Raw genomic sequence first — 19,689 nt, forward strand, 5'->3', positions numbered from 1 at the left:
AACCCCCCAGGCCGCAAGAACTCGAGAACCAGCCTTATTATGCGCGTCAGTTTCACGAACGGATTGTTTACCGCGGCCAGGGCCCACGCAACATGTGGAAACCGTTTGAAACAGAGGCCAACCACGTCGGCTAATGCACAGTGGCCGTTTGAGGATTCGTAGATGACACAGCCGGGGTATCGAGTGTCAGAAATCGAGGGTGTTCGCAGGGGTCATAGCTTCATCTGTGGCGTCTCACTCCAGGTGCCGGTGATACGGTATCGTCACAGATTCTGCTGCAGAAATTGTAAATTTCCTGTATCAGCGTGACAGCTGAGCCCTATGGGCAGGCAGAACTGCTTAGTCAGCATCACCCGCATTTGGCACTTTTTGGAGACGGAGAGAAGCCGGAACCCGTCGTCATCTTTGAGCTTCGACGCCACCCATCTCCAGCGACGATCGTGGGTTGATTCCATGCCCGATCTGCGTCCGGCATTTTTATCGTCTCGCCGTAGATGAGAATTGCGTACGGGTGATTTCTCGCTTCCGAAGCCGAGCGCCGCCCCAGTGAGATGATGTCCGATTGTGTCCTTTGAGAGCTGCCCATGACGGAGCACATGGAGGCCAAAGACAAGCTCCCGCTCCGCAGCGGGAGCACCGACTCGGTTCCTGATATCATGAACGATCCTGCGTATGACACGAATACGGATGCTAAGGGCAAAGGTGTCGACGAGCCCGACACATGTCGGATATGCCGCGGAGAGGGGTCGGAGGATGACCCTTTGTTTTACCCTTGCAAGTGCAGTGGGAGCATCAAATTCGTGCATCAGCCTTGCCTGATGGAGTGGCTGTCACACTCGCAGAAGAAACATTGTGAGCTGTGCAAGACGCCGTTCCAGTTTACCAAGCTCTATGACCCAAACATGCCGGAGGAGCTCCCGACTCCGATTTTTGCGAAGGAGCTTGCCATACATGCCGCTCGCACGCTGGTTACATGGCTACGATTCTTGCTGGTTGCGTTCGTCTGGCTCGGGTGGCTACCCTGGTCGATGCGTGCCGTTTGGCGGGCGCTGTTCTGGCTTGCTGATGGCCGCTGGCCTGGTGCAGATGTGGCACAACCATCCGCTCCGGCTTCAAATCACTCGGACCTGTGGCCAACGAGTGCAAATGAATCTAGTGCCGTGAACAGCTCTGTGACATCTGAGCTGCCTACTATCTCCGCTGTCCCCTCCAGTCTCCCGCAAATCCTGTCTCCGATGTCATCGATGCTCAACTTGTCGTCTGGAAGCGATGTGCTTGTGGATATTGCCAAACGAGTCTTTTCAACCGTGTTCAACGCGGTAATCTCAGGCGGCAACTTCACCGACGCCAACAGAACGACGATCATCCGGCAACGTCAGCCGTCGTGGTTGTCCGATGTCGCTTTTCTGAACTCCCTCACGTCATCCCCTACCCTGAACAACATTGTGATCGATATCCTAGAGGGACAACTTATCACGTTGCTGGTGGTGGTGTCGTTTATTCTGGTGTTTCTGATTCGGGAGTGGGTTGTGCAACAACAGCCAGCCGTAGATATGGCGGAAGAGGATCGCAATGCAATGGCTCAGTTGATGGCCGGAAATCAGGACCGTGCAGAGAGGCAAGAACCGCCAGCTCGCGCGGAGCGTCCAGCAGTAGTCATCCGTCCGTTGAATGTCGACGGCCCAGCACCCACACAGGCCCAAGGAGAAGCCGGCCGAGATGGTAACTCGCGTGGAGACCCTCCGGGAGGAAACGGAGCATCAAACCCGGAGGTTCTCAGGCTTGACGCTCGCCCAATAGTCGTTATGCATGCTCGCCCCGGATCATCAAACGCACCAGCAACGGTACAGACGCACAATGTTCAGGATGGCGGATCGACCAGTAATCGGACTACCGAGGAGACCAGGAACAGACCTGCCACCAACCAACAATGGCCAGGACTTGACACATTCAAGGAGCTGTGGTCGCGTGGTAACGGTAATCCTGACGAGATTCTGAGGATAATTGAAGAGGAGGGACGCCAAGACGAACTCGGCTGGATCGTTTCCGCCATGACGCGTCTCAAACAGGTCAACACGGCGCTGGTCGAAAACCAGGGCAATGCGGGTGTAGGCCCGAGCGGTCTCCGTCGGCCAGCAGACGGCGGATCCGAGGGTGATCCTGCACTGTCCGCTGCACAGCTCACCGCAGATCGTATTCGCGCTGCAACCGGCGGTGATCCCACAGTCACTGTGCGGATTCTGCCAAGGAGTTCAACTGGCCGGCCTCCCGTTGCCAGTGCAGATCATGATGCCGGTGAAGGACCCAGCGGACTCGGACGGCACGTTCAGAGACAATCCGACAACACGACGCAAAGTGGCGATCAGTCGGATTGGGAGACAGTCGCCACACAATCCGACGTTGGCCATCAGACTGATCCTACCCCTCCGGTAAACCATGACGATCATAACGACCATGACAGCCGTGACGGCCATGACGACAATAGCGGCCAAGGCGACCGTAACAACCATGACGCGAATGACACTGGGGTCGATAATCAAGAGGCCGGGCCTGCTCCTCATGGCTTCTTTGATCGAGTGATTGACTGGCTTTGGGGAGATGCTGCTCGTCTTCAGGCACGCTTGAACCAACATGAGCGCGCCGGCGAAGAGCAAGCTCCACATGCACCTCTCGCTCCTGCAGGAAACAGACAGCCAGATGCAGATGGACGAGGAGGAGAGAACGCCCGGCGCGATCAGGCTCCTGTTGGCGACGCCAATGATGTCGACGCCGCCGAGGACGGTGACGACTTCGAGGGTATTCTGGAGCTGATCGGAATGCAGGGGCCTATCTTTGGACTTCTCCAAAATGGCGTTTTTAGCGCTCTGCTCATTTCCTTCACCGTCGCCATTGGGATCTGGCTGCCATATCTGTGGGGGAAAATCGTACTGGTTTTCCTCACGAATCCAGTACAGCTGTTCCTTGGTGTTCCCTTGGCTGTCATCTCCATTACCGCCGACATCCTTGTCGACACGCTGATCGGCACTGCTGGGTACATCTTCTACTTGGCAAGCATTATACTTACACTTGCCTTGCGACCCCTGGGCGGGACTTTACCTCTGCCCAACTGGGTTCCGGCGAACATCTCGTTCAACCGTGCATCCCTATCACTTATCGACGGCAGCAGCCAGAGACTGAAGAGAGTGTTGAAAGGAGTTTTCACTTTTCACGAGTCTGAGCTGCCCATCTTCTCGGTCCTCGCACACCAGGCTCTGCGCATGCACGAAGAACGTTTCCTCGAGTTTCTACGCCGGGTTGTCTATCTGGGCGAGATTGTGTATCGTGAATACACTGCGATCAAGACGCAAGGACGACCAACGGTCAGCGTCTCCGCCGCCAACATCTCGGCCTCCGTGTCCGGATTGCTCAGCAGGATTCAAGCCATGGATTGGTCTTCACTTCATTCATTTAATCCGTTTAACTGGCTGAGAGGCGAGATCGTTGTCAATGTATCCGGGCAGGTGCCTGTCGATCAGGATCTTGTGCGATGGGACACCAAAGATCGGCTTATTGCCATCCTGATCGGCTACATGTTTGCGTCTCTCCTCGGCATCATGTATCTCAAGATCTCCGCCTTCTTTGCTGGTGTAAGACCTGGCCAAAGAGTGGATGGTCTCGTGGCGGATGTGTTTCTCCAGGCCGGCGGCGTGATGAAAGTGATTGTGATCATTGGCATCGAAATGCTAGTATTCCCGCTCTACTGCGGAATCCTCCTGGATCTTGCACTGTTGCCACTCTTTGAGAATGCAACGATTGCGTCCAGGATCGAGTTCACCAAAACGGCGCCGTTCACATCTGTCTTCGTGCACTGGTTTATCGGAACATGCTACATGTTCCACTTTGCGCTTTTTGTGTCGATGTGCAGGAAGATTATGCGAACGGGTGTTCTCTGTAAGTGATGGCACTTTTTTTTCTGGACGGAGTGGATTGCAGCTAATCCTCGTGCCAGACTTTATTCGGGATCCCGACGACCCTACATTCCACCCAGTGCGCGATGTTCTAGAACGGAATATCTTAACTCAGCTGAGAAAGATCGCTTTCAGCGCTCTCGTGTACGGAGCTTTGGTCATTGTGTGCCTGGGAGGCGTGGTCTGGGGTCTCGACTATGCAGTCGACGGTGTTCTCCCGATCCATTTGTCGTCCGAGACTCCGGTCCTTGAATTCCCTGTCGACCTGTTGTTTTACACCTTTGTGATGCCATATGCGATTAGGGCTTTGAGGCCATCGGACGCGGTTCAGCAGGCCTACAGTTGGTGGTTCCGCCGCTGCGCGCGGTTTCTACGCCTATCGCACTTTCTGTTCGGGGAACGGCGCCGCGACGAAGAAGGTTATCACGTTCGACCCACCTGGCGAGATGTCCTTCAGGGTAAGAAAGGCAATCCGAATCGCCCTGTGATCACCGAGGAGGATCGGAAACGGGCGCTGGAGAAAGGCGATGGCATCTACTTCCAGCGTGACGGCAAGTTTGTCCGTGCTCCTGCGTCAGACCAGGTGCGGATCCCGAAAGGAGCCAAAGTGTTCTTGGAAGTTACCGAGCAGAACAGGCGAGTGGACGGCCTACCGGACTCGGACGATGGGTTACATGGTCGAAAGAACAACATGTTCACAAAGGTGTACATCCCGCCGCATTTCGGCCTGCGCATTGCTCTGTTCATTTTCAGCATCTGGGTCTCTGCGGCGGTGACCGGCCTTGGCGTGACAGTCTTGCCATTGATGGCAGGGCGGAAGATGCTTTCGTGGATCTTCCCTCCCTCCGTGCAGATCAACGACCTCTATGCGCTGTCTGCCGGACTTCTCGCCTTTGGTTCTGCCGTCTATGCGCTGGTTTGCATTCGATCATGGATCCTGTCACTCAGGGAGAGAGCGCAATCACTTCTCATGCCGCCGCGTCAGGCCATCTCGGAGATGTCGCAAGGAGCCCTCCAGTTCCTGCGCTTGGCGTATGTGTCGACGGCGTTCATTGTGGTCATCCCATTCCTATTCGCATTGCTCACGGAACTCTATGTGCTCATCCCTCTGCACACGTACATCCACATGTCGGAAACGCACGTCGTCCACCTTGTTCAGGACTGGACTTTGGGTGTCCTCTACGTACAGGTGGCGCTGCGGCTCGTCCAGTGGCAGCCGAACTCTCGGCCTGCGCTGGCTCTGAACGCCATCATCCGCGATGGATGGCTTCGACCGAATGTGAGGCTTGCCACACGAGCGTTTATCCTGCCAGTCATTGTCTTGTCGACAGTCGCTGTGACATTGCCCCTTCTTGTTGGCTTTGTCGTCAACACCCTGGTCTTCCGGGGTGCCAGCGACGTGGTCCAAACCCAAGTCTACCGCTACGCGTACCCTGCCACAATGCTGGCGGGCTTGCTGGCATTGCTGATTTACTTGTTGCGGAAACAGGTTGGAGTGTTGAAAGCGCACATTCGAGATGATGTCTATCTGGTCGGCGAGCGGCTGCATAACTTTGGCGAGAAGCACGCCCGAGATGTTACCCCAATGTCCCGACGGGTGACGACATAGTCTTTGTTATTGTTATTTGTAGATTAGAGACCCCTAGAGCATTGTTATGTATTTCAAAATTGAATCATGGTATGCATATCAACATCGTGATTGGAGGATGGCTGAACGCAAGTAGTATCACTAGCTTCTCATCTTAGGGTCAGCCCTAACCCTAACCTGCCATTCAAGTCCAAACTATTACTATCACTACTGGCACCAAAAACGCCATTGTCCTTTAGAAACCCTCCCTCATAAAACGCTTTTTTTGCCTAAAAATCTTCCAATTATGCCATCAGTACACACTGCGATTGGTCCCAGGCGGGACCCTCGATTCATCCTTTGGCCATCCCGCCGCATCCTCCATACGTAGATCGCTCGGAATCGGCTCGATTTTGCCTCCACTTCCGGTAAGAATAGGGCTGCCTGGTCATGTAAAGCAGTTGCAGTGGTCCAAATTTTGTTCTGGAGCTGTCTCTGTTGCCAATTGACTCGCCTGTTTTGTGTCTCTCTTCTCTGGGGGAGAAGAAAACGTTTTGTCGAGATTGAGTCGAGCGTTGATAACTTTTTTTGGTAACTGCGATTAGAGGCTAAACCCAGATCGGAAGTTTCACGTGCTCCGTGCATTCTCGATACGGAGATGAGGACCCCACCGGCTGGGCTCCGATTGGTCAGGCAGCATCATTCTGGACCCTCCAATGACCAAGTTGGATTCGGCTTCCCTTTTGGTGCTGCCTGGATCTTGTTGTTCTCGACATTTAAATCCAGAGGAATCTTATTTCCTCTGCCTAGGACGAGCTTTTGTGCATGCAATACATATATGGGTTTCGAAAGGGGGCGCGATTCATGCCTGCATTAGTATAAAATCTTTTTTCTCTCCCTTGTTTCTTTGGAACCCCGGACATCGAACGTCCTGCCCGCGGACATGTCGGTTCTTCGCCAGGAAGGTCCATCATACCTCCAACGACGCTTAACGAAGCTGTATACGGATACCAAAACACATTGCGAGAATGTAGCGACCGCGGCAAGGCCCGATGATGACCCGGAACTGGTGGCGCTGCAACGAAAATTCCGCACACAGACGGACCGGCTCCTGGCCTGGGGTCTGGACTGGAGTGATTCCAAGGCCGCTCAGCCGAATGATATCGACGAGTCGATAACGCAAGCTGGATTCAGCGATGTGGTTGCCAGTGTCATGTCGTCAATCCAGAATATTCTCAACGAGGCGGACCGTCTACGGCAGCCGGAAGCGCCGACCCTGCCGCCAAAAGGAGGAGTAGGAGGAAGAGTAGGAGGAGGAGGAGGAGGAGCGGGAGGGGGCAAATCAGGTGATCTCCCGTCAAAGACCGACCTATGCTTGCAACACAAAACGCAATGGACGGAGGAGGATATCAAGCGCTCGCACGAGCTGCTGGATGACCTGACGTCATGTATCGACACCCTGTATGAGCTGTCGGAGTCCCGCCGGAATATGATGGCATCGGAGACGAACAACTCCAAGTCACGGTCGCAGACGGCTGGCCCCAAGCCATCGAAACGGAGCAAAGAGCCTCTACGGTCAAAGTCCTACGACTCCAAGTCGTCGACGATGACCAAGGGAGGGCTTGTTGCAGAAAGTCCATCGGAAATGGACGCTCCCTTCGGTTTCCCACAGCAGAGGCAGCAGCAAGTTGAGATGCCACAGTATGCATACTACGCTCCCGAAACATCGACCCTTCCGGAGTTTTCGGAGCAGGAGCACATGCTGCCCGAGTCATTCTCGGCAACAAAACATCTGCACATCAATCGGTCCGCTCTCCAGCTCTCGGGCGCCTCGCATGCTCACAGTCCACCGCCGTACGAGCAGGTTGCTCAGTCAACCAACTCGCGGATCATCGGCCGGATCCAGACCTCCGCAACGCCTTTTATGACTCGGCTGACGCAGGAATCCACCCTGCCGATCCTGGTCGAGTTCGTGCCCATGATGCTGGAGGCCCAGAATTCGGTCACGATCCCGCCCCGATTACGGTTAGACAAGCTGCATCGCAGCCTGGATCAACTGGTGGAGAATTCTCGAGTGTCCCACCTGGGCCTGCTGCGGTTCTTGGGGTACTACATCGACATGGCCAACGCTCGATATGCATTTGTATACCAAATGCCGATTGATTATTTTCCCTTTTTGAGCAACCCTAGCAATCTACTCAAGGAGCTCAGGCCCAAGACGCTGGTGTCGCTGTTTCACACCGGAGATGAGCATCAAGACATACCTGTGCCGACATTGGAAGCCCGGTTCCGCTTGGCCTACAACCTGCTTCTAGCAGTCCTGCACCTGAGAAGTCAAAATGTCGTCCACGGCAACATCAACAGCAGCAACATCGTCGTCTTTCCGGGACTGAAGGATCCCAGCCGGAATGATGGAGGCAGTTTGGTCGAAGATCTCCGACATCCATACCTGACGTCGTTGATGCAGTTTTCCGGGAACGAGCCGACGCCGGAGCCCCTCTCCGCCAGCATGTACCGGCATCCAGACGATAAACGACAAATAGACGACCATGCAGCCTGGGCGTACGATCTCTACTCTCTGGGTCTGGTTCTATTAGAGATTGGTCTCTGGGCGCCCATCAGCCGCCTCTGGAAGATGAAGTACAACAACGCCATGTTCAAGCAGAGGATTGAAAACGTGTATATCAACAAACTGGGACCCAAGTGTGGCAATACCTATCTCCAGATTGTCCAGCTTTGTCTCGACGCCCCGAACTTCCTGCTCTCCACGGATCCGATGGGCGACCTCCGTCTGCGGTTGCCCTGCGTGTTTACTTATCCGAGACTGGAACTGGTCGACCCGGAGAGCTCCTTCGCATTTTCCACCAATTTCCTCTTCACGTTGACGAAGATCATGGCCCGCTGCTGCGCGATGGACATTTTCAATCCGCTGCCGGCAGAGGAGTTGGATGACTGTCTTCCGCTTGCCATGGAGCGCGATTTCGAAGCGGAGCCGGGGCCGATGGAGTCCTTTACCGAGGCCCAGCCGCAGCGAATACAGCAGGACGCTCCTGTGCGCACTGGCCCGACGGACGATGTCGCTGGTGGGCCGGAGAGAAAAGTGCGGAAGCGGACCTTGAAGAAACTGACGTCGGTGGAGATTCCTCAGGAAGACCTCAACCAGTGGAATCTCTACATCATGCCGAAACTCAGCAAGTACCTGCAAAAGATTCTCCGCGATTCATCGGAATCCTGCTCTGCCTCGTTGATGATGACGGGCGAGTCGGCCGAAGCTGCCAAGCCGACCATCTGCATAACGTGCACCAACGTCAAGAAAGTGCGCTGTCTGCTGAAGAGGTACTTTGAGATGCAACCGGGGTGGGAGTTGGTTGTTCTCCGAGGCGAGATCACGAGGTCAAAAAAACCCCGGCGAAGACGCCCCAAGCCACGATGTCCCAGCCCGGTGAACTCGACCGAGCCCGAGCACCACATCTCCGACCTCAATCCTCACTATCAGCAGAGGCCACTCTGCGGGGCATCCATTGGAGCGTTCAAGAATGAACAGCATCTTCCTCCGGTGACGTATGGCGGCGCGATCCTGGTGGACGGGGTCCCGTACGGCATGACGGTCCATCACATGCTCGAGTGTCCGAGCGACGATGAAAGAGACGAGTATGGCGATGATCCCCCGCGGTCGTCTGCACATTGGAGCGGAGGCTTGGGAGACGCGGATGACGACTTTTCATACGCGTGGGAGGACGCCGACGCGGCGTCTCATTTCGAATTCGAAGTAACGGATGACGAGGACGAGGGCCAAGTCTTCAGCGACTACTGGGTGTCGGATGACGAAGTCGATGACGACGAGGACCTCGACGCGGAGGACGACACGGTATCGATTGGAGACACGGCCGGGGTGGAGCCCGGCGACGAACCGCCGCTGATCGTCACGCAGCCGGCGCTGGACGACGTGCACGACGATTTCTTTCCGTCACTCGAGGATCGAGACGACGAGCACCTTGCCTCGCACACCCTGGGCCATGTACACGCGTCCTCGGGGATCCGACGATGGCGGCGCAAAGGCGTCAAGCACGAGATTGACTGGGCTCTGATCCGGCTGGATGAACACCGGCTGGATCCACGGAACGTGATTGTCAATCGATCGGAAGGCGGCCACCCTCAGATCCATCTCGACAAGGTTGCGCACATGGAGGAGCTGGGTGGACTGCGGGTGCACTGCTGCGGACGCACCAGCGGCCTGCAGAGCGGGAGGATCTCACCAGCGATGACGCTGGTGAAGCTACATGGGCGGGAATCCTTTTCGAGCAGCTTCTGTGTTGACGGCAACTTTGGAGGTAAAGCATCTATTCTCTCCTTTCTTGGCATCTACTCCAACTAACTTACAATCCCGTACTCTCCAGTCCCCGGTGACTCCGGCGCATGGGTCTTTGACCAATCCACCGGCCGCGTCTGCGGACACGTCCTGGCATGGTCGGACAAGAACCGCGTGGCCTACATCGCGCCGATGCAGGTGTTACTCGAGGACATTGCCCGCACCCTGGGTGCCTGCTCGGTGACGCTGCCTGGCTGCCGGGAGGAAGACCCCATCCGTGTATCCGCTGCTATGAACCCGAGCGCGCTGGACGCGTACGATTCGTCACATCATGAACTGCAGCAGCAGCACCGTCGTGACATGGCGGCTTCCATCAGGAGGCGAAGGGAGGAGCAGCTGCCCGTGGACATTGGCGGGTTGGATTTTGGGGGCGCCCTGGAGGAGCCGCCCGGGGCGATCCCCTTGCGCACGGTGTCATCTGCGTATGGAGAACGGCCCCCTTCGTGGATTGCCCGGGCGAGAAGGGATGGGGCGACAGTGAGCATGACATGATGACTGGGAGTTGATATCTTGATGAATGATTTGTCGATGTGATTTGATTTGATGCCTATATCGTATGATACCTTGGTGTTGGGAAGTTTGCACCTCTTGTGATTGATTGATTTAGATTGATACCAACTTTTTTTCTCTTTCATTTTTTCTCTTTTAATGGACAATCATTGCTGCCTTGCCCTGACCATCAACGAATGAAATCCACAATCGTGCAGGTCCTCCAGAACCCTCCTCCTAAGGGCCCTGAGGGACCCGATCACCAATCCCAACAGAATTCACAACCCATGTAGTATGAATACCTAATTCCTCCCCTCTCCGCATGAAACCATCCTGAAGATTCCGAATATCTCTCGCCTCGCGGAGAAAGTCCGCCTCCACTAGTTAAAGGATCAACTCAACCAAAGTTTTCGCTTCCGTTATACATATACAGCATCAGACTTGCATCTCACTGGAATACAAATCCATTGAATCTAGAAACCCTTTGTCTCCCGAGAGACGCGCCACCACCAAGTCACTACTGGACTTTACAAGCAACATGAGCTACTAGTACTATGATTAACCTGGGACATGGGGGCGTGAATCTGGGTCAAATACCTAGTACCTACTACATATGTAGTACTCTGTACCTTAGGTAGGTAGGTAGGTGTAGATGGTTCAACGGGTTCTGGAGGTGTAGGTATCAGATACCGAGTATAGATTGTCTGTCTGGTCTGGACCTCGGATACAAATCCCTATCAATGTCTAGACTCCAATCCGCGCCTTGAACAAATAGGTAGTCTTCTATGCTTGCTTGATTGATTCCGACAAAAGCCCTAACCAAACCTGACATTGCATAACTACCTAACCTACCTACTACATAGAATCAGAACAAATCGTCACACTACATAGTTAGGTAGTCAATAAAAAGATCTTCTACACTAAAATCTGTCCCATAACCCACAAATCCACATCATCATTTCCAAGTCTCAAGCCCCCCAACGGGGGCCGCGAGGGCTAATGGTCAACTTTTCTGTAGACTACCGAGTACATCCATATGCAAAGTACTCCGTACATCCTAACATAGTATCCAAGTTTTCGGACTCCAGACCAAGGACAAGGGCAAAATGTGCAAGGCCCCCTTGACCCATTATAAAGGTTATTTCTAGAAAAACAAATGACCCCATCTGGTAGATAAACCAGAGAAACGTCGGAGAGGAGCCGATCAGCAATCATCGATTGACTAATTAATCAACCAGACTCTAGTTGGATGTTACATATGTACATAGCCACAGGATGCCGATAATGCCGTGCAATATTAATCAATGTAGTATTGATTATACAAACTCCATCCAAACTCCATGGAGTATCCATTTTCCACGTGGTTAACGAGATCAACACCGAAACTCTCAGAATTCTCGAAATGAGAGCGGGTCAAAAATTACTCAGCGTTGTACCTAGGTAACTTACGTACTCGCAAGTACATGCACAGAGTACAGTAACTAGTTTGAAGCCGTTAAGTACGTAGTATACACGGCATACTCCATAACATCGGCGGAATCCCCGTAGGTCCTCTGAACTCTACAAAAGTTCCAAGTTAGGTACCAGATCCCAAGTCCGCAAACTAAAATACTGTTTCCGACAGAGTGGAGAAACTCCCAAGCTCCGTCCGATCGCGACAGTTACATACCAACTCGAGGAATTCCAGAAACATGAACCGTAACCATGTATGTACCTACCTAGGTACATGTACTAGTTATTGTCTGTACCTTGGTTATGACTAAAACCTCACCTGCCTCTAACTAACCTAATCCAATCGGATTCAAGAAAGCTTAAAACCGAACTATGTACATAAGGGGGATGTGGAGTTATGCCTGCATAATTCGGAATTGAATAAGGTTATGCATGTGGCTTGTCTGGAAGAAGACTTTCTTCCAATGAGAAAGAAACGAAGGTGAGAGGGAAGGCCGCGGCGTGGGCAAACCCACCGACGCCACGTTGAGTGGGAAGATGAGTGGGATAACCTATTATTATTGATCATGTTGGTCCCGCGTAATTGGGTAGGGTTTCAGGTTTCGATCTGAATGTGGGAGCCGGCCTGGAGGATGATTTGGATGGGAGGAATGGGTTGATTCATCGTCGAGAGCTTTTAGTACTAATCATTGTCTATGAAGTGTTGTGGACGCTTTGTGTTGACTCCGTCGGACTGAGAATCAAGAATATGGTATTCGCGAGCCCATTACCACTGTAGTTCCAAATGCAAGCCCATAACACAATCATCATCATAACTCCACAACATGAGAGAAATGCCCTCTAACTATACTACATGAGAAAAGAAACCTGAAATCGTAACTCAAGAAGACATCCGTAAGCCCTCAATAACCTCATTCCATAATTTCCGGCCTCCATGATCCATGGCAAAATCCATCCAGGTAAACATGCGCATGACTCCTACAATCTGCCGCCAAGACCGCAGGTTGAGGATGTCGCAGAGCTGGCGCACACGCAGGACATGCGCCTGTCGTGTTTCCGGGTCGATGTCTTCGGCGGCAATGCCGCCGAGCACGGCGCAAAAGAGCTGGAACTGGCGGATCAATGGGTCCGAGTTGAGCGCGGCGATGGCGTCGCAGGCACGGGCGGCGGCGTCAAGCTGCGGGACGCCCATGAGGCGGATTGGTCGGCTGCGGGGCAGCGGAATGGCCACTTGGCTGGTGAAGAGGAAGGCGGCAGACCAGCAGGCGCTGTAGATGGCCGGGGCGGGCGAGGGGGATGAGGAGGGCGAGGACGAGGTTGAGGGAGGAGTCGAGGCATCAGAAGCGGAGGAGGTTTCGCCCTGGGCGACTGGCGGCCCAAAAATCTTGGACACATCACCGTCTGTCGGTCGTGGGAGGCTGAGAAGTCGGTAAACGTTCAGGTTGCGCGCCTCGAAGATGTGGTCTGAGACTTCCTTGACTTCCATGCGGGGGAAGAGAAGGTTGATGCCTTGCGCCAGCTCGCCGAGTTCCGCAAAAACTTGCATGATGGATGGTAGGATGCCGTAGCGCGCGAAGAACTTGAAGCCGACGCCGGAGTCCCAAGGGATGCTCGAGCGCGGGACTTGGAGGACATCTAGCGCGGATTTGTTGCTGATATCGTTGCCGTCGTGGTCGACTGGTGGGTAGATGGGTCGGGTTAATGTGTGCATGGAGTATTTGACCGCGGCGCTGATATCCGTCAATATTGGAAGAAAAGCCATTTCGTGATTTAGAAGTCACGCACTAGGACAACAAAAACCTTGAGCCGTAGAGTTTGAGGTTGTCAAAGCCGCCATGTTGCTCAACCATCGTGATGAGACCCTGCCAATGGACCGGATGCAGCGGGTTAAGCCCGTACACGTCGATCGCTCCCAGCGTGCTTAACGGACTGCTGAACGGGTTGTAGTCCGGCCGCGCGTCCCGGGGGATTTCTCCCTGCGGGTCGCTGACGCAGATCAGCATCACGCAGATGATCAGAAACTCGGCCGTGATGGAGCCAAACTGCGGCCGCTTCTCCAGTTCCCGGCGAACTTCGCGGAGGGCAGTGTATCGATAGAAGGTCGACTGGATGGCGCGGCCTTTCCGCCCGGCGATTTCGGCGATCCGTTCGCGGTGCTCCAAGTCCACCGAAGCGCAAAAACACATCGTATGCAGCAACCACGGCTGCGCGATGGTCTGGACGTATTCGCGCCGCGCGCTTTCCGTCCAGGTATCCGCCTGGCCCAGGGCAGGGATCAGGAAATCGGTGACTCCGAACCAATTAGTCTTTCATCACGCTCCTTGTTGAAACCGAGCCTACATCGGGCTCATCATCACCGTGACTCACAATGGAAAATCAGTTCCTGGCAATTCGGAGCGTCAGCGCTGTTCTCGAGCCCGTTGAACGGGTCGACTCGGGAGGAAGCCAGAGTCTGGAGCGCGCCACTCGTCACCTCGGCTCTGACTCTGCGACCGAGAGATCTAAGACTGCATTTCTGGCACACCGGGTCGTCTGACTCGGATGACGAGTCGTCGGAACCGGACCGTGATCGACCCTTGCGCTGTGCACGTTTTTGCACGCGCTGAATGGTGCTGGGGCGAGGTCGTTGGGAAGAACGACATTGGCAACCCGGCACCCGTTCGGATTTGAAATTTTGTTGTTCTTGTTGTTCTTGTTGTTCTTGTTGTTCTTGTTGTTGAGTTAGGTCGGCGCCTTGTCTTGATGGCGTTGCGACATTGTGATTCTTCATGTAGACGCGCCGCATCAACTGCGAGCGCAGTTCTCGGCGGGCATCGCGAGGGCCCGCATTGAGAATTGTGGGTGCGTTGACGAAGATGAAATTAGTATCTTGTTCTTTAACCATGATGGCAGAATGTAGGTATGTTTGATGAACTTAGTACTCGATGTAGTAGTAGTAGTAGTAGTACTCTTTGAGGCCCGCTCGAGAGGTGGATATCTCTTGTCCTTATAAAGTTGAAATGGATTTCCTGGATTCTCGTAGAGTTCGGTAATTCTGGAGCTTGTAGAATCTAAACTAGGCTCACATCCAAGGATTTTGAACTCTAATCCCGGCTAGTCCGGCGTCTCCGCTGATGATCAACGCGGCGAGACTTTCGGCCGTTTTATGCAGAGAGCTGGGTTGATTGGGGTTTGGCTTTCAGTTTCGTCCGGAATTCTTGCCAGTTCCATTGCTACAAAAATTGAACCCTGAATCTTGTTACAAATTCACGCAAATATTTAGCGTGGATTCTGCTGAATTTGATTGGTCATTGAAATGGCAGATAAGCAACACTATTGGCTGGCCGTATGAATAGTTCGCTCTCCATAGCGACGTGATTGGCCACTGATTTGCAGGTTGTTGGCTCCAAGCAAGTCTCCAACTCCCAGTGCAAAAAGACAAGGCCGCAAAGAGGAATGCAGCTTCGGGCTGAATTCAACAAGGGCAGTTTTTTCTCGATCCCGAATCCTCACAATCCACCCTTTTGCAGTCCAAAAATTATAACGGGTGCATAACACTAACCCAGCCGCCTTATGCATCGTCCAGTCCAGCATTAATGAATTGTCCCCTCAATTTACGGGGAATTTGATGCCAGGGACACAGACAACGCCAGTTGACGCCACAGCCCTACGGCTCGGCAACATCGATTTGTCATTCCTGTATCGAGTACTCCGTAAGTTAGGTTAAGTTATGTATTGCCCAAGTCGATCCGCGTGGTTAAGCAATGCCTTCAGCTGACGTGCTTTTTGGGCCAATAATCGCGTGACAATCGCCATGTGCCAAGCCTAGTTTAATTTGTGTCTGAGACTTTAAATCTTCCTAGATTTAACCTTGTCACATCACGGATCAGGTTTGGGTCGATTTCCAGTCCATCACTCATGCCTCTGTTCCATGTGAATTGCGCATTACACATGCTGTGTCGGACGTGTGCGGTTTGGCTTCACCATTTGCCCTTTTTTCACCATTTACCCAATTTGGTGCCCTGGAACCATTGGGGGCGGGTGGGGACCTTAATCGGGATCTCCGCTGAGACCAAACAAGAGTTGAACGGGCAACAATTAGTTAGGTTATTTAGGTTTTGTGGGATTGCCGTTTCAGACGAATAGCACTGCACAGTGTGTCAAACTCAGACTTGGCATGAAAGTCTTAGTAATACTTTACTAATGCAGTTTAGCCTAACCCAGATAAGCGAGAATCTGCAACAGAAAGGCCGAAAAAGGAAAATAATGGTGCCAAGCTACTGTTAACCTCCCAGAAAAGGTTTAGCTTAGGTTAACACCGCGTTTCTGCAAACCGGCGGCTCCGTATTGAATCAACATTTACCCGATGTGGCGATCTGCTGTCAGTCTGGCATCTGGCTCGTGCTTTTGCTCAGAGTGCTTCCAGTTCTCAACCCCCGGAGACCAACCTTTGTCTCCGACCCCCTCCCCAAGTCCGTCCGCATCGTCACCGTCAATGTCACTCGGTCGTTCGAGTCCGATTATCCATTGTGGGGCTTTTGGTTTAAGTTAAATCCGGCTGGATTAAGCGTGGATAGATGCTTCAAGCTTTGATCCGACGAGGAGATTCATTTTTGAGCCTCTAGAAGTATTGTTCTGTCTAATACTCCGTACTCGTACACTTGACAAACCTCTTCTGACATCAGAGGCGAGTAACGGCATAGAGGCAAGACTGTGACGTTGGTGGCTCAGTGACCATCCCAGAATTATTAATACTTGAACTTTTGTCCGTCATCATCCTGTAGTAGGCCTATTTGACGACAGCTCTGGACTGAAAATACGAGATACAAAAAGTATATTAACTACGGTATAAGTTAAATCAACGATCATGTCAAAGAACATCCGCTCCACCCTGCAGTTCCGCCAGGTCATGAACGACCGCGCCCGCCGCGGGGAACGGCTGACCGACGAGGAAATCGAAGAGATCAGCCGCGAGACCAGGGATCTCGCAGGGACAACAGAATCGGGTCTGTCTTGTCCCCAACCTCTGATCAAATCAACGATGACCTCGAGTAACTCTTCAAAACAGGCACAGCAGAGAACCCTCTCCAAGCCGAATGGGCAAATCGCTCCCGAGAAATCCTTCAGAAACCCGCAAACCGGTTGACGAGCAACGATGCAAGAGAGTTACATTCTCTAGAGGTACGGTACTACATACCATGGCAATTTCAACTCTGCGATGATTATCAAGTATATATTAAAGCACAACGGATGTTTATTTTTGTTGTTGTTCACCTGTCACTGCTACCCATTTAGCTGGGAACTACCAAATCGCAGAACGGGACGGCTCCGGCTCCACTTCTCGCAGCCGAGCCGATGCGATCGGGTAGTTGAAATTTGAACCCCCCCGTTCGCCAGAGCGGGATTTGCCTTAACATACAGTATTCATTGATTTGATGGATATTCTGTCACAATCTCCCTTCACACTCGTCTCACTGACAGGACCATGTGCTAACGGACATGTCATCAGTTCCGCGCGTTCGAAAGGTTGCCCGCCCAAGGATCACTTTCGAGTCATGTTATGAGTCAAGCGCAAAAGAATGAGCGTAGACTGTTCTAATGTTCTAATAAATAGATCAATCCAATCATTTTCTTTGTAAAGAAACAGTTCATGCGAAGAGTGCCGTTGATGAAATACAAGTACAAGCCCTAATTTCAAGTGTCACTGAGTCACGTGTTTCGTTTGACGGACGCAAAACATGAGTTGCTCTCCAGCTTTCTATTCGCGTCGAAAATCTAACCTAGCTCGTTGTCTCATACGAGAGAATATTCAAGTTGCATATGAATTGGACATCGAAAGGGTCAAAGTCAACTCAGTCGGCACGAGATTCCTGACCCAAGGTCAACTCCTCATAGCGACTCAACATCTCACACAGCGTTGAACCGTCTTCACTCTGATCATCTCCTCCGTCTGATGATTCCGACCGCTGCTCTTCCTCCTCTTTTGTACCACTACTCTCATTACCGTCCTCCGACGACGGCGTGGACGAAACCCCATCCGCCACAGCTTCACTACTATCATCATCATCCTTCTCCGACGACCGACCAGAAGAAGACGGCAGCGACGCAATCTCAGAACCACCACCACCACGACCATGTTGGTCATCCCGCAAGACTTCCCGCAACGCTTCCGGCAACTTTCCAACGTCATCGTCCGATTGCGGGATAACCGGTCCCAGCGACTGCCGAAACATGGCACGCACATGATGGCCCCGAACCGACCGCGTCGTGAGCACCGAGAACGCCGTGATCATGCCGACAAAGTCCGGGTCGGTCATCAGGTCCGGTAGCAGGTCGCGCCGCCAAGCACCGACCAGCACGAAGAGGGCCAGGTTGATGGCGTACAGCGCGAAAGGGTGGGATCGGCTGATGCCGTATTCTTCCTGGTGGATCCGTGTTAGTCGCGCGATGGCCCGCGCGGATGCGATGCTGATGCGGTCGGCGCTGCCTTTTTCGGCGGGGTCGGGTAGGTCGAGGGGTTTGGATGGTTCGCGTGATCCACGGGGACACATGAGCATGCTGATTACGACTGAGTAGTATCGCATTCTGCCACTGTCAGCGGGGTGGATGAGTTTCCTGGAGAAAATTTTCTTACTGCAGAAGAAGAACATGTGCCGGCGGCCTACGAATCGGATCAAACTCCTCGGGCAACGCCTCATGCCATGCTTTGAGCCGGACAAGCAGCCCGTCCACGACCTGCGAGAGCTGATGCTCGTCCTCGCGAGGTCCGTCGTCGTCCGCGTACAACCTCTGCGAGATGTCGGCAGCGATTTCACTCAATCGACAGGCTTCGTGCAGGTATGTGACGTGGTAGCTCGACCGGGGTGCCTTGTGCATGGGATACGGCAGCCACGAGCTCCGATCCTCTTCAATGGGAATCCGCGGAAGTCTTGCAAGGTTGACCTTCTTTATTCGATTTGGCCTGAGGACTGCCGGATGCGTTGCTCTAGACCCGGATTAGGTGGTGATTCTGCCAAAGTGATATAGTATATATGTTTCTTACGTGTCAAGCTGGTACAGTCCCCATATGGTCCTCTTCAGTACGACGGATCGATCAGACTCTTCCTCTTCGCGGTTGATTTCAAGAGGTTCGTCCCGGTCTTGGCTGACATAGCCCATTTGCTCCGCCATTCGGATTGCTCTATCGAGCATCATATGGCTCGGGTGGTCTTGTCCGGACATTGCATATCTAGTCCAAGTTAACCAGCGAAGTCTGAACCAAAACACTCCAACTCACCGGCCGTATAATAACAACAAACCTTGCAGTGTCGTCAACCGAAACACGCCATCATCCAAATCCTGCAACAAACGCTCCGCCTCTCGGAGAAAGCTCAACCCTTTGGTCTCGACGTCTCCGGGAATAGCATATGACTCGGAAAACTCTGAATAATGCTAAGCTCCCAATTCAGCAACCACGCCTCAAACACAAAGGGAAAAAAAAAAAAAAAAAAAAAAAAAAAAAAAGGGGAAAACAATACACACGCACTCGCAAGCAACGCATTCACCAAAAACGGCGAACAAAACTCCGACTCCGTTTTCCCCGCCCTCATATGCCCAAGGAACACATCCCGATCGAGAAATGCAGAAAACGGATACTCCCACGTGAAATACAACGACACCAAATGCGACACAAACTGATCATCCTCCGTGACAACCGTCCACGGTCTCGTCGGCACCTCGATCGGCGGTGTATCGCACAGAAAATGCACATCCATAACTTTTCGACGGAACGGCGGCGGAACCCCCGGCATGCTGCTACTGCTGGACGCTCTTCGACGTAACTGCTCCAACCGGCCGACCGTTTCTTTGTCTTTTGCTGCCGCCGCCGTTGTCGTGGTGGTCGTGGT

The 19,689-nt window shown here is 53.1% G+C and overlaps 4 protein-coding genes across 4 annotated transcripts; 2 read left to right on the top strand and 2 right to left on the bottom strand.

The window, feature by feature from the left end:
* Positions 1-584: 584 nt before the first annotated feature.
* On the top strand, positions 585-5,556 carry VTN31DRAFT_347 (uncharacterized protein; the record flags this gene model as incomplete). The annotated part of the gene is made up of 2 exons (XM_069403752.1): positions 585-3,930; positions 3,989-5,556. The coding sequence occupies 2 exons, from the start codon at positions 585-587 to the stop codon at positions 5,554-5,556; spliced, it is 4,914 nt and encodes a 1,637-aa protein (XP_069263203.1).
* A 901-nt stretch (positions 5,557-6,457) lies between these two features.
* On the top strand, positions 6,458-10,375 carry VTN31DRAFT_348 (uncharacterized protein; the record flags this gene model as incomplete). Its single annotated transcript, XM_069403763.1, has 2 exons — positions 6,458-9,845; positions 9,912-10,375. The coding sequence occupies 2 exons, from the start codon at positions 6,458-6,460 to the stop codon at positions 10,373-10,375; spliced, it is 3,852 nt and encodes a 1,283-aa protein (XP_069263204.1).
* A 2,329-nt stretch (positions 10,376-12,704) lies between these two features.
* On the bottom strand, positions 12,705-14,708 carry VTN31DRAFT_349 (uncharacterized protein; the record flags this gene model as incomplete). Its single annotated transcript, XM_069403774.1, has 3 exons — positions 12,705-13,554; positions 13,610-14,114; positions 14,192-14,708. The coding sequence occupies 3 exons, from the start codon at positions 14,706-14,708 to the stop codon at positions 12,705-12,707; spliced, it is 1,872 nt and encodes a 623-aa protein (XP_069263205.1).
* Positions 14,709-17,655: 2,947 nt separating this feature from the next.
* VTN31DRAFT_350 (uncharacterized protein) lies at positions 17,656-18,453 on the bottom strand (the record flags this gene model as incomplete). The annotated part of the gene is made up of 1 exon (XM_069403786.1): positions 17,656-18,453. One exon carries the CDS (start codon positions 18,451-18,453, stop codon positions 17,656-17,658), a length of 798 nt encoding a protein of 265 aa, XP_069263206.1.
* Positions 18,454-19,689: the final 1,236 nt, after the last annotated feature.

This window comes from Thermomyces dupontii (genome assembly GCF_041956625.1).
Source record: "Thermomyces dupontii strain NRRL 2155 unplaced genomic scaffold VTN31scaffold_1, whole genome shotgun sequence".
Taxonomy (NCBI): Eukaryota; Fungi; Ascomycota; class Eurotiomycetes; order Eurotiales; family Trichocomaceae; genus Thermomyces; species Thermomyces dupontii.